The following is a 15,230-nucleotide window of genomic DNA, read 5'->3' as shown; positions in this document are numbered from 1 at the left end:
TCAGCTCTGTGACTGGGTCAGCAGCCAGGATGGGCTGAACATCCTTCTTTCTACTGAGCTGAGACCAGCCTCCCTGTGCCTCCCACCCACTGCTCCTACTTCTGCTCTCCAGTCACACAGAACAAATCTGCTTCCTCTTCCAGTATCTGAAAATGAGACTTCTCTCCTTGGCTTCTTCCTCTCCAGGCTCAACATTTCTCAGTTCCCTCAACTAGTCCTCTCATGCAAAGGGCTCTGATTCCTCACCATCCTAGCACCCTCCTTCAGGCATATTCTAATATATTGACATCCTTCTAAAATGATGTTTCCGAACTGGATGGGGCCTTGTAGATGGGGGTGGGGTTGGATCAAGGTCATTATTTGGGGAATGGGAGGATCATTTAATACAAAATGTTCCCTGAACTGAGGGCCATAGAATTTGAGGTCTGGGATGGATGTTGAGATGCTCCTACCCTAGGGCACATTCACCCTAGATCCTACATTGGCCATTATAAAAAGAAACTAGACCTCTGATTTTACTGGTATAAGGAACTTCCAGAGGGCAAACTCCCTCTACCAATGCAGAAAAGCACTGGCTCTGTCACTCATGGTCTTAAGAGAGTTGCCTGGGAGACTCAGAAGGGATGTGACTTGCCCAGGATTACAGAGTTGATGTACGCCTGATTCTAAGGCTGGCTCTCCATCCATTCCATTTCTATCCACACTGCTCTGAGCACCATCAATAAGGTCACCTAAATCTCATTGTCCTGGTTGATCCTTACCAGGCTTGGGGGAATTTCCTCCATAGCTGGACAGCCCACGAGGAAGCACCAGCCTTGATTGACAATTGGGGGAGCCTCCCGTCCACCAAGGGCATTGGTCTATTCCCCAGCGGGCTGCTGGATGGCCAAACTCCAGAGAGCTGGGGCCTTGTGTTCTCTGTGCGGTGCCTAGTTACCCGTCAGAGAGGGAGGGAGCCGGAGGCTGTCATATATTTATATCTAATCACGATCTCAGCAGATGTGTCTGGAGGCACTCCTTCAATAAGAAGGCCTCAGGATCAATCAGGTAGGGGTGTCTTCAGATGTGTTAAGAGCCTGTCACTGGCATGGTGTCAGAAAGTGAGGGGCCAGAGGACGAGGTGCTGTTTGCAGCTGTAAGTGACACCTGAGCTCTGATTAGGAAATGTCACCAGCCACTCTCATTTCCTAAGGGAAAAGAGGCTTGCCCATTATTGCCTCTGCCTGACCCTTTACTTTCTGCTCAGCCTGTGGGAGTGTAATGGGTTTGGGAGAGAGGGGAAGTGTATTACTGGCCCATAGTGATAATAAGCAACACCCTACCTGCTCTGCAGACCTCAGGCTTCTCCTTAGAGCCCCTTCCTCAGCCAGCCCCTTCTTCTGTGGTCAAAAAGAATCATGTACAATGCACAGTGTGTAATTACTTGTTCTGTTTATTAACTGGATGGGACAAGGGTCTGAGGACTGTATTGCATACCAATTTTGCCTGTCAGTGACCAGGGCCATATAAGAGGCAGTATAACATAGCTGACAGAGGGCCAACCTCAGAGTCTAGAAGACCTGGGTTCTAGTGGTGACTGTGTGACCACATGTAAATCATTTAACTTTTCAATGCCCTGGATAACTCAGTGGAGAGAGTTTCCATACCAGTAGTTCCCCACTCAGATGATATTTCCCCCCCACCCCACATTCTGCATGCACTTATTAAGCACTGCTACAAAATGAAACTTAAATAATTAAGCCCTACTATAAAATCACAGGTCCAGGTCAAAAGACGAAAAAAATATAAAATACAGGAGTGTACAGAAACTAGAGGTAGGCTGTAACCAAGTAGAGAGAAGGTAGGTTTTGAGTTATATCCTCCTCATGGACAATTAGTTAACTAATCCCACTCTCTAGGAGTGCTTCTGTTGAGCACATCAAGGCAAGTTCCTCAGACACACTCGTCCATCACTGTGTCCTTGGGCACCTGGTCACAAAGAGCTCCCAGGAAGCCCAGATCATTCTTAGCCCCTGCCCCAGTGAACTCACCTATCTGACACAATATTCAAATCCACAGCCACCAAGTATTAAGAACAAAGTGCCAGCTCTTTGTTGTCATCCTTTTTTTGCTCCCTCCCCCTCACTCCTACCCCTAAGTGGTGACTATATTTATTGTGTGATGACAAATGAAGAGGGCGTAACCCTCTGCCACAGCTCTGTGGGCCAGGGGACAAGGCTGAAGGGTTGCCAAGGGACGCAAAGCAGCCAGCACCAGCTACGGTTCACTCTCTACCTCCTCCTTTATTTCAACCACGCTCACCTGGGTAAAGGATACAGCCACATCCCCATCCTGGCACTACCAATATCTGTGTCAGCCCTTGGGAAGGTGTGATGCTTGAGATGTTCTAACCCACCCTCGGAAGAGTACAGCTTGCCTCCAGCTGCTCCTCCTGGCCCTCCCAGAAGCAAGAGGGGATGGGGAGGAAAGAGATGAGAACAACACTCCCCTCAAGCCAGGGTGAGGTCTGGAGCTGGATTCAAGGCATCCAGTGGAACTGAGCTCTCTGGGACTGATTCACTGGTCCTCCTTGGGATGGATCTTCCAATGAAGACCAACGTCCTCTGAAGATCGTGACCTCCTCCTGCTTCCCTCTCTGTCCTTGGCTTCAAGGACTCACCTTGGCCTGACCACTAAGTCCCTAGGGGATCTTGGGCAAATCACTCAACTTTTTGTCTTTCAGTTTTCCCTCTTGTGAAATAAGAACTCGAGTTGTTAATAACTAATAACCTTTTAGTTATATACTTTGAATGGGATTTTTTCCTCTTTCAAACAGTACTGGGTGAATAAAGTCTTATTATTTGAGGTTGGAATATGGGCACATGGAAGTCTGCCTGATGGAAGGACCTGCTGTCTTTCTCTTGAACAAATAGGCTAGCCCTGTCCTTGTTAATGCCCAGCCTTGCCTTCTACAACAGAAGTGGATACCGATTCATAGTCAATGTTGAAAAACCATGCTCTTCTCTCTGGAGTGACTGCTTCTAAACACATATGCCCATGCTGGCTGGTGATGTATCAGGCACGCCAGTGGGCAGGAACAGAAACCAGGTGAGCTAGGGGGCTGGGAAGGAAGAACTGCAAAGGTTAATAGGGAGAACCAAGCTCCACCAGGCTGTCAGGGCCAGGCTCTGGGATAGAATAAGGCTGACCAGAAAGTAGGAAAGTCCCTTCAAGCACTGAGAGTAAATATGGGACCTAAGGATGGTGGATCCAGAGACTTAGAGCCAGAAGGAATCTTTGGAGGAGGAAAGTGAAGCCCAGAGACAAGGAGGGATTTGCCCAAGGTCCTTCAGGTGTGGAAATGAAATTTGAATTTGGATCTTCTGATTCCATAACCAGGGCTCTTTCAAGGGAGAAGGAGCCTAGGGAAAGTCTCCTTTTTTGTGTCGGGGGTGGAAGGGGCACTTCTACGTTTTCAGGGGAGTCAGTGTTAACATGGCTTCGTGTAAATCCTTATAGCTGGTAATTCCAAGTAATGGAATGTTATCTCCTTGTCTGTCTTTCTGGGAACCTCCCTACCATCCTCAGATGGCAAGAAAGGGCTAGAAGTTCCTCACCTTTCTCTGTCCCTTCTTTCATCTCTCCTGCTCTTTTGTCCACTTGTGACTGTCATGATCCCACAGGAGCCAACCTTCTCTGCTCCCAGCCATGGTCCTGGGTACAGGCACAGCCCCTTCCCCCCAGAATCCTCATCTGAGGCTGAGTGGGCTGAGCAGCCCTCCCAGGAGAGGCTGAAACAGCTAGTCTTGGCCTCACTTGTTGGCTTGACTTCACAATCGGAAACCCTTGGGCTATGGTTGAAAACAGTCATTCATTCCCAACTCATCTTTCTGCTCCTCCCCCTATCCCAGCAGCTGATGTATCCCTAGATATATGTGGTGTGTGTGAGTGTGTGTGTGTGTGTGTTTGGGAGGATGGTGAATGGCATTCACATGCATCCCCCTCATTAAAAAAAAATCACCCATTCCCTTTCCCTCCTCTCAGATCCTCACAGCTCTCATTCCTACCAGTTTGGCAAAGGGGCCCTTTCTTCCTTAGCCTGTTTACTTCCCTTGAGGAAAGCTATAGCCAAAGCCTGATGAAAGCATCTCTGTTCTGGGCTGTGGCTGAGTCCTGGCTTGTGCCTCCTCTTGTCTCCTCCCTTCCGGGAAAATCTGACATTCCTACCACCCACCCCTATGCCACCCTCCCTTCCTCCCCAAGCTGGGAAGCTGTCCCTCCCAGCCTGGGTGTGAAGAGCCCTCCCTGTACAGGAAAGCCAAGGGGGAGGAAGAGGGGCAAACTAAAGGGACCAGGCCCCTCTTGGAGGGGCCTGGCCTACTATTATGTCAGTGTGGGCGCCCAGTCGAGAAGGTGGGAGTGAGTGGGGAGGCAGGCAACAGGGGCCTTCTGGAGGTGGGTCCGGCCCAATGCTAGGGAGGGTCAGCTCCCCTGGTTTTATTTCTAATTCCTTCTGAGTCCAGTTTCCCAGAGTCCTTGTGTTCACAGTCTCCCCCTTCCTTTCCCCACTCCTTTGACTTTCCTTCTTTAGAACTGATGTGTGATGATGAGGGCTGAAGAGAGGATCTGTCCTCTGTCCTCTTTGTCAGTCCCCCTCCCCACCCATGGCTCTGCCCCAGGGTCTCGGCCACCTGCCTGTACAATGCTGCTGCCTTCAGGGATGTCCTCGGGGACGCTGGCCTCATAGCTGCTCTGCAGGAAGATGGGCCGGTTGTCATTCACATCCAGTACGGTGACATACACGGTGGCTGTGCCTGTCCTCCGCTTCCCTACAGGGCCATTGTCTGGGACAAGGAAAGAGAACAGAGACCGGATCAGATCAGCTGCTCTGTGACTCCTGGGCCGGTGAGATGTTAGGTGCTAGGAACAAAGGGGACCCCTCTTGCTGCCTCAGAATACTGGAGATAACCAAGCTTCCAGAAAGGCATGGGTGACGTATGGATCATCACCTTAGAGCTGGAAGGGGCCCAAGCGCATCTCAACCAGCACGCTCATTTTACGTAAAGATACTGAAGCTAGAAAGGACAAGTGATTTGCCCAAGGTGACCGAGGCAGGATGTGAACCCAGGTCCTTTGGCTCTAAAACTAGAATGGCTTCTCCACTGCACTATTCTGCCTCTTACAAAGTCAGCCATCCTAGTGCCATGTTCAGGTGGGCACTCCATAGGCAGGATGTCAGACCCACCCTTGAGCTCTGACCTCTACAGAAAGGCTCTGGGACTGGAGTCATCCTTGGGGTTATGAGTGCAGAGACATTTCCTACCACAAGGGACAAGGGGGAAGAGACGTTAAGGTCTTTATGCAGAGCAGAGATCTTTTTGCTTGTCTCTTGGGACATGTCTCCTCTTCTCCCTCCCACTCCCACCCCCACCCCAAAGGCTCTATTTGGGCTTTAAAAATGGGAAAAGAGGAGGGCTGACAACTAGCCATGAATATTCCAGTAGGGAAGGGGAAAAGTCTACGCAGCTGAGCCACAGACATCTCTCTTTTAAAGATTTGTTTTTATTTTTTAATAACCTACCTAATAACAAGTATGAAGACCCTCCTCTTAATCCCACAAACCAGAGTTTCTTAATATTTTTTGTGTCCTGAACCCCTTTGGCGGTCTGGTGAATTCTATGGACACCTTCTCAGAATCATATTTTTAAATTCAGAAAATAAAACACATAGGAGCACAAAGGAAACCAGTTACATTAAAATACAATTATCTAAATGCTAATAAAAACGTTGATGGACTCTGGGGCAAGAACCCACTGCCCTAACATAAGGCCAGAGTAAGCCAACATAAGTAAGATGGGTCAAGGGGAAAGGACCTAAATCAGAATATAGGCCACGTGGACCTGGTTTTCCTTTCTCGAAGCCTCTCTGATCTGCTCTGATAAGCAGCACTGCCTGCCCCCCTCCTCACATTCTTTCTTCTTTCCTTAGCTCCAATTACTCTAGGCTGAGAGAGCTGGGGAGTCCATGAGCCTCAGGGGCCCAGGAGAGACAGGGGGCAGTCAGGACTGAGGGGCTGTCACCCCAAGGCTCAGGAATGTAAGCCGGCAAAGAGAAAATTCACAAAGAGTAGTAGGTCCGGGGGGCTCATCTGTGAATTCTGTCCCTCTTCCCACCATGGGTCATTTACCCACTTCATATTTCTGTTTTGAAAGAAATAACTTGTAAGTGGCAAAATAGGATAGAATTAAAAGCAGCTACTACTACTACCACTACTACTACTACTACTACTACTACTGATATTTACAACATCAGAGTACTGGCCACCCTGCAGTAATGTACAGGACCAGTTAGCTCTACTCAAAAGAGCCATTTCCATGCATAGTAACTGCTATTTAATTAAATCAGTAACTACTTTAAAAAATTAAACAATTTGAAAGTATTATGTTGAAATAACCTTCAGGTATTCAGGAAGGAAGGAAAATATTCTGCCAGAGAGGAGCCAGTGGACTGTGGAGGTAACCAGAGGGTAGCTGGAGAAGCCTTGCATATGAAGACACTTTCCTAGGGAACATCCCCCTCCCATCTAGCCCATACCTCAAGTGATGAGATTGTAGCTTAGATGTAGATGGGGTTATTACTTTCCTATAATAGTCCCTAAATGGGTGTCTCAATTTTTTTCTCCATCAAGTGGAGAATTTTGGGGTAAATTCGTGCTTGTAACTGCCCAGGTTACAGTCTTGTCCTAGGTTAATCATTTCATCTGGGCTGTCCAGGCCACCAGAGGACACTGTTCTAACCATTATGGATCTCACTTTGTGGACATCACTGTGTCCAGAGAGAAGACTCCAGCCAGTCTGTCACTGAGCTGCATTGGCAGTGCCAGCACATGGCACAGGGCTATCCCTGGAAGGGGAGTACAAGGCTCTCCTGGGGCTGCCTGAGGAGGAAGTTACATCTTGTTACTCTCTAGGGAGAAGAACAATTCCACTGGGATAAAAGGAAGAAGACTGGCTCTTAGGGAAAGGATATTAGGGGAAGAAGGATGGGCCCCTTCCCAGCCCAGAAGGTTTTCTTGGATTCTCTCAGATGACTCTGTAGCAACCTTCTAGCCAGATCCCATATCCCACCTGAAGATGGAAACAGGTAATTCATCCCCATGAGCTGCTAACCAATTAATTGCCACCCACAGGGCAGGCTGAAAGAGCAAGGTACCCCGAGGGAGACAATGTGTGCCAGGGGAGTCAAACCACCACCATCACTTTCACCTCAATTTCCCCTCAGACCCTGATGGAGATAGGCTAGGATCCTGAACCCCAAAGCCTTGGCAGTAGCCATGCTCCCAGCCCAGGGCCTGCAGCCACTATCCCGGAAAACAATGGCTGTGGAGAGACAGCCTGGCCACTGTCCTGCAGTGGCCTTTCAGAAAAGAGGGTTCTTTCCACCAAAGTCCCTGATGCTGGTCAGATGGTTCAACATCAGAAAGGGATGTAATTTTTATCAGGGGAAAAAAGAAGCATTAACATCTGCTTTGCTGATGAACTCTAAGGGCCATGGGACATTTCCATCTGACTCACAGCTGAAACCTCCCTAATTAGAAGAAAAGCTTCTGGAGGGCAGGGTCTGTGTTATTCTTCTATTTGTATCCCCAACACTTAGCCCAGTGCTTTGTATATAGTAAGCTCTTAAGATATTCTTCATTCATTCATTCATCTGAAGGCTATGTGGGGGCAGGCAGGATTCTGGGCAAGAACTTGGGGCTGGGGAAGGTACAGTAGAGGTCCCAAGACTGAGAACTGGGGAAAGATGCCCCATGTTGGCTGCACCCTATTAGAAAGAAAAGGCTGGAATGGGCTGCCTTGCCTGAGTTATTTGAGAGGGACTGGGGTTACCTACCAATAGCCTCCACGATCAGGGTATATGCTGCCGTGGTCTCTCTATCCAGGTTCACCACCGTCCTGACCACGCCGTCTCGATAGCCAATCCTGAATTTACCATCAATGTTTCCTCCTGCAGGTAAAAGAGGATGAAGCTCTTTAGAGATAGACCAGAAAAGAGCCCACCAAAGACAATGGATTCCAAAGAGAGAAGTCCTTTCTTGAGGGTAGGCATTCTTAACCATTTTGTGAACTGAAACCTTTGGGCAGTCTGGTACTAAGCCTATGGACTCCATTTCTGAATCATATTTTAACTGCATAAAATAAAATATGGAGGATTATGAAGGAAACTGAAGTTAGTGAAAATAAAGTTTACCTTTTTCTTTCATTCCCCTACCCCCAATCTATCCATGAACTCAAGGTCAAGAACCTGTGCTTTTTGGAAAATGAGCATGAGAGAGATATGTGGTCCCAGATCTGAACAGGACCTTGAGACAGGTTCACTGTCAGCATGGGCTGTAGAATTTCCAAGACGATGCTTGTGAAAACACTTGGTCAAGTCAAATGGGAATATGAGGAAAGGCTACAGTTATTCTGTCAGTCTTAATTTAAGTTTCCAGAGCAGAGCTCATTCAGGGTGTGGCTCACATGGTTGGGATAGATGTACAGTTGAGGAAGGGGGTGAGCCCAAATTTCAATGAACATGGCAACATGCATTTATTAAGTGCCAGGCATTTCACTGAGTGCTGAGGATACAAAGCCAGGATGAAAAATAGCCTCTGTCCTCAGGGAGTTTACAATCTATTTTGGGGATACAACATTCACATAGATAAGTAAATATAAGATAATTTGAGGGAAGAGAGAATCCTAACACCTGGGAGGATCTGGAAAGTCTTCCTTTGAGCTTGAGTTGAGTCTTGAAGAAAACTAAGACTTCTAATAGGCTGAGATGAGGAAGGAGAGAACTCCAGGAACTGAGGATCTCCTCTCCCAAAGTGGGAGATGCAATGCTGAGTTTAGGGAAGAGCAAGCAGGCCGGTTTGGTTAGTGCATACGGTGAATGGAGGGTGATGTGAAATAAGTCTGGAAAGGTAGGCTAGGGAGAGAGTATAAAGGGTCAAGCTAATGAGTGTGAATTTTATCCAGAAGGTAAGAGACACCCCCGGGATTCTTGAGCTTTGTATGGTGGCTGAGATATTAAAATAATAGATTATTAGAGATAAATTTTACAACTCACAATATAGAATGTTAGTGATGGAAGGAACTATAGAATATGCAATATATTTTTAGAACTGGAAAGGTCCTTAGAAATGTAATCTAATTTCCTTATTTTACCTGAGAAAACAGACCCAGAAAGGGGAAATGATTAGCATGAAATTTTATGGTTGAAGCAGAACTAGAACGCAGGTCTTCAAGTTTATTCAACAACAAAAATTTATTAAGTACCTGCAACAGCTAGGGAGCAGTATCTGGGCAGGTAGGTGGCACAGTAGATAGAGTGCTGGTCCTGGAGTCAGGAGGACCCGAGTTCAAATCTAGCCTCAGGGGAAGTCATTTAACTCTGTTTGCCTCAGTTTCCTCATCTGTAAAATAGGCTGGAGAAGGAAATGGCAAACCACTCCAGTATCTTTGCCAAGAAAACCCCAAATGGAGTCAGGAAGAGTTGATTGAAATGATTGAACAACAACAGAAAGGGCACTATGGAGAAAACAAAGATGAAAACAACATAGTCCCTGCCCTCAAAGAGCTTACTATCAAGTAGGAGATAAGGCAAGTGCACAAATGACTGTTACAAGGCAAAATGTGATGAGTATGTAAGGGGGGGCAAAGGGCAAAGTTTGAGTGACTTGGAGAAGGAGGAATTATTTCCAGCTGGAAGGTGGGTGGGGCAAGAAAAGATTTATGGAGAAGGCTGGAGGGCTAGTCAGCCAACCAGTATTTATTAATGTGTCTGAAATAGCCCTCGAAAAGAAAAAAAGACTTTCAACAGCTTAAGATGTGGAGGGAATGCATTCTAGGCTTGGAGGATGCTGACTGTGAATGGCCACCATGATTGAGAAAAGGAGAGCAGCCCAGTATGACTTAAGAGGTGGAAGAGGTTCCAAGTCCTGCTCCAGTGCCCTTCCCATTGTCTGATGATTCATAAGCCTGAATTGCTCAATCCAAAGCATATTAAATGCCCCCAGATGCAAGCATGAATAGCAGGGATGAATGGGGGTGGGGAGTGGGAAAGGAGTGCAATCTCAGTGCTAGGAATGGGGGCCCAAGAATGAAGGTCAGGAAGCAGGGCCCTGGAACAGCAGAGTCCTCTTGGACAATGAGGAAAAAGGCCCCAACAAGCTACCACCTGTCACTAAGGGGCCAAGCATTTGGTCAAGGCACAGAGGGGACATACTGGAGAAAAGGAGAAGACGGCCTCGTTGGTGGGTTCCTCCACAATAGCTTTGCTACTTACTGCCTGTGTGCTCAATGGCCACTTCTTGCCCTTCTTGGGGCCTCAATCTCCTCCTCTATAAAAATGAGAGTATTGAAAGAGAATGATTTTTAAGGTCTGGTCCGTCGGGATTAAGACACGATCAAGGGGTAGATGGTATGCTGGGTTCTGGGCAGCAGAGGGCGCCAAAGCACAAGTTTTACCACGTTTGAAAGCGCCTCTCATGAGCATCTCTCAATCAGGGAATATTTTTCACGGAATGCTGGTATGATACAACCTGAGGGCTAGAAGAGCTCTTACAGAGTCAGTTAGGCCTCTGCTCCTCATAATGAATGCTGGGACACTTTGGGGGTATTGTGGAGACCTAGATTCATGAACCATTAGAGCTGGAGTTTATCTGCTCCAACTGGTCATTGCATAAATGAGAACCAGACTACCCAATGAGTTAGTGTCTAGAACCCAAGAATCTTGACTCCCTAATCACAACATCATATTATCAGACATCAGCAGGACAGCCTCATGCATAAGTGAAGTAGGAAATCACCTTCATGATGATTCCTGGGAGAAAGTACATGGGGACAAATTCATACTATGGTGGAACTAGTATCTCCCCTCTTCAGCTTTTCCTACAGAACTTTGGCTCTTTCCTAGACTGTAAACTCCTTGAGAGCAGGGGCTGTCTTTTACTTTTCTTTGTATCCCTAGAGCGTGGCACAATATTTGGCATGTAGCAGGTTTTTAATAAATGCTTGCTGACTGATTTTGTCCTATCGTGTCCTACTTTGTATCATCTCTTTGAGTAGATTATATACTTCTTGAGGACAGGGGCTGTATCATTTCCCAGCTTTCTATCCCTGCATATTAGTACTGTGCACATACCATAAATGCTTATTGAATTAAATTGACATGAGTAAATACAGATCTATAACTTTCTGAGAACAAGTCTTATCAAAGGGAAGAGAAGAGTTCTCAAGGTGGTGGGCACTTGGAAGGGAGGGTAGATGAATCATACCATGATAATGGGAGAAGGCTGCAGGAAAGAGCTGGGGGAAGTGAAGACAAGCTTTGCAATTTGATCGAGGTCTGATGTCCTATAGCTCCTTATTCTCCTCTGCCAATCTGTGACTTAGGGGAAGTGAGGTGGAAGGCAGAAGAGGTGGTGATTGTGTTGGGGAGGAGTGAGGAAGGTGGGCGTGTGGACATATGCATTAGGGACACAAGATGCACAGATGACTAGATAAATATAAAGGTTAGATGGACTAGGCAAGGTTGAAGGTGGGGGATGGATTTAATACTTCTCCCCCTGTGTGGACTATTACATTCACAGATTTAAAAATAATGGGAAGCATTATGCTGAGCTCAATGGGACCTTTATAGATGGCTAAGAGTTTGTCAGCCACCTTTTATAGATCAAAAGGACCCTGAGGTACAGATGCCATTTTGTTAAACCTCGTTTTTCTCAAGTAGTCCTTCCACCTTTGCTTGGAGACCTGTAGTGAGGGCATATTCCACCACCTCCTGAAGCAGTCTGTTGCACTTTGGGAGAATATTAATTGTTAGGAAGTTTCTCCTTTTCCTGAGCTGGACTCAACTTCTCTACAGCTTCCAGGTCATTGGGCTGCTTCTTCCCTCTTTGGTCGAGCAGAGCAAGTCTACTCTGTGCTCTGTTTGAAATCCATTCAGATAGTTGAAGACAGCTGATGGGTCTCCCCCAGATCTCTTTTCCAGACTAAACACCCCCAGCTCCTTCAGCCAATCCTAGGGGCTGATCTTGAGGCTCTTTACCATCATGGTTGACCTCCTCTGTCTTTCTAAAAGTATGGCCCCTACAATTGATCAGACTCCTCTGGGTGGGCTCTAACTGTGGCAGAGTACAGTAGGACTATCACATCTCCCACTGTGAACCTTATTCCTTTCTCAATGCAGTCCCAAATGGGTTATCAGCTTTTTGAGTTACCATGCCAACCTATTGACTCACAGTGAGTTCCATTCCACTAAACCCCTCTGGGGCCCTTCTCACCTAAACTGTTGTCTAGGCATATCTTCCCCATGGAGAATTTGTGAAGGATGACTTTTTGAGCCCAAATATGTCCTACATTTGTCCCTATTAAATCTCATCTTATTTAGAAGAGGCCCATCATTCTGTCCTGTTGAGATCTTTTTGGCTTCTAATTCTGTCCTAATTTGGGATCCCAATTCTGTGGGCCAATGTGTCAGCCACCCCTCCCAGTTTTGTGTCACTCAGGTATTTGATAAACATGGTAAGGTTTCCATCCTGTTTTCAGGTATCGCTTCAGACTGCTGCCTTTACGGCAACCACTGGCTTTGTGAACTTGGATACTGTGATTCTGCCTCAGAAACATCTCTTGTTTCTATTCCCTTCCCTCTCCTCACGCAGCCACCATTTCAATATGGGCACTCAGCTCCTTTCCCCAGCCTATTACAACAGCACACTAATTTGCCATCCACCCTCCACACAGCCGCCCAAACCAAGCAACCAAATTTGAACTCCTTTTGGTGCACAAAATCCTCCCCAGCCTGGATTCAGCCAGCTTCTCCAGCTTTAACAGACGTGACTTCCCTTCATGCCCTGGTCAAACTGACCTCCTCATCTTTCCTCACACATAACACCAGACCTCTCACATCTATGCCTTTCTTTGCACAAGCTGTCCGTCCCCAAGGCTTACAGTGCACACACTGACCACCTGTAACCCCTAGAATCCCTGGCTTCTCTCAAAATCCAGCTCAACATGGCCCGCCACGCCCTCCCCCTGCCCCAGCCCCAACTGCTAGTGCATCTCTTGCCCACAAAGTTGTCTCTTACTCACTTTGCATAGATTTAGTATATGGTCATTGGGGTGCATTTTGTTCCCCCCAAGGGAATGGGAGCAGGACTGTTTTGTTTGGGACTGACTGTATCCCTAGTGCTTAGCACAGTGCCTGACACATAGTAGGCACTTAAGAAATAGTCATCACTTCAGGAGTCACTCACTCTCTTGCCTTCTTGCCATGCTGATACTAAACCTAGGCCACAGAGGAGGAGGAGGAGGAGGAGGAGGAGGAGCAGAAGGAGGAGGAGGAGGAGAAGTAGAAGCAGCAGCAGCAGCAGTAGAAGTAGTAGTAGTAGCAGTGGAGGAGGAGGAGGAGGAGGAGGAGGAGGAGAAGGGGAAAGGGAAAGTGGAGGGGGATGGGGAAGGGGAGGGGGAAGGAGACAGGGAATGGGAAGAAGAAGAAGGAGGAGGAGGAGGAGAAGTAGAAGCAGCAATAGCAGTAGTAGTAGTAGAGGAGGAGGAGGAGAGGAAGAAGAGGTTTTTAAAAAATATTTTGATAACTATATTTCAATATAATTGTTTCCTTTTGTCATTCTATATGTTTTATTTTATGGATTTAAAAACATGATTCTGGGAAAGGGTCCACAGGCTTCATCAGACACTGCCCAAAGTGTCCATGACCCTAAAGCAGCTCTGATTTAGTGCTTTCAGATTTGAAAAGCACTATATGTGATCCAGGGACTGGGCCTGCACTTTCAGTAGAGTGGACTGCCGGGCTCCAGAAACTCCCTTCACTAATGAAGGCCAGGCTTTTCTTTGCACCTTAATAGACTTAGAGTTGCCTAAAGCACCAAGGAGTTTGGTGAGTTACCCAGAGTCACACATTCAGTGTGTGTGGGGGGCAGAGGTAGGGTTTTGAACCCTGGTCTTCTGGACTTATTGGCCAGCTTTCTCTAGCCACTGGTTGGCACTGCTTCTCCTGCTTGGGGCTATCTCAGAATCCCTCCCTGCTCAAGCAGGTTCTGAAAGAGCCCCAAGGGAATCAGCTTCCGGCCAGAGAGGTACCATCAATCAGGCAAGAATGAGTCCTTTGGAAAGCACTAGGAGAGAGCGAGATCCATACTCCTATCTATAGCTATGAACAGGTAGGTTATATGTGACACATACACACGCATGTACAGAACCACCATCACATCAAACTTATTTGCGTTATGTATCATGCATGTATATGCACATGTGTACATAGTTAGGCGTGCACACACACATGTATACACACATGTTTGTGCATATAAATGCATGCATGTATGTATGTGTAGGTATGTACACATGTGTATATATGTGTGTCTGAATGTAAATCCCAAGTGAAACAACAATAAGTTACACAACCCAATGAGAGATAGTTCTGATTTAAAAGTTTTCGCCCCTCCCGAATCCTCTAGATATTATCTAGACCCTCAAAGGGCATGGGGTGGTATTGCTATTGGTGGGGGGCACAGGGGATGGGTATAGGGCAGAGGAGCCCATGAGAGGAGAGAGCCAGAACCTGTGATAAAGTAACTGAGCTCGGCGTTGAGTCCCACATCATTGTCTGTGCAGTTCAGCCAGACCACTCGGAAATCTCGGGGGATGTCCTCCAGCAGGGAGACATTGTACACGGCTGGGAAGAAGGTAGGGGTCTCATCATTCACATCCAGCACTAGAGAGGACACAGAGAGAAGATAGGGGTCGGTTTTATAACACAGCTTTCTGCAGAAATTTTGTACTAATGAGGCCTCAGAAGTAGTCACGGGGAACGCACACATGGACAGGAAGACTATTCCTGCTCTCTCTTCCCACCAGTGTCACCATCTGGATGAACAGTCCATAGGCATTGTGCTATACTGATGATTTGAATTGGTTGTTTCACTGGTGCTGGCTGACCCAACGCTCCTGGAGGCCCCCCTAAATAGTGACGGGAGATGGGGGGATGCTGAAGGATGCTGGACCCTGATTCAACATGAGAAGGTCACAGGATACTCCTTTTACTGAAGACAATCCTAAGACACAGAGTGGTTAGTGATATTCCCAAGGTCCCACAGTGAAGTGTCAACTGAATCCTAATGGATATGATAACATCAGAGTTATCCCTCTCATTGCCAACAAGATGGGAACACTGTCTGTGGGTCACTGAAG

At 47.1% G+C, this 15,230-nt stretch overlaps 1 protein-coding gene across 1 annotated transcript in view; it reads right to left on the bottom strand.

Moving 5' to 3' along the window:
- The window catches only part of CDH23 (cadherin related 23), a 606,235-nt gene that overhangs the window by 147,978 nt on the left and 443,027 nt on the right, over positions 1-15,230 (bottom strand). The window contains exons 25-27 of the mRNA XM_020994435.2: positions 14,602-14,754; positions 7,873-7,986; positions 4,675-4,823 (exon numbers count right to left, since the gene is read on the bottom strand). Of these exons, the coding sequence (XP_020850094.1) occupies positions 4,675-4,823; positions 7,873-7,986; positions 14,602-14,754 (416 nt within the window). The remainder of the gene's footprint in view (positions 1-4,674; positions 4,824-7,872; positions 7,987-14,601; positions 14,755-15,230) is intronic.

Source organism: Phascolarctos cinereus, unplaced genomic scaffold (assembly GCF_003287225.1).
Source record: "Phascolarctos cinereus isolate Bilbo 61053 unplaced genomic scaffold, phaCin_HiC Scaffold_3;HRSCAF=262, whole genome shotgun sequence".
Lineage (NCBI taxonomy): Eukaryota > Metazoa > Chordata > Mammalia > Diprotodontia > Phascolarctidae > Phascolarctos > Phascolarctos cinereus.
Note: the sequence above shows the minus strand (reverse complement) of the source record. Positions and strands in the feature narration are given on the sequence as shown.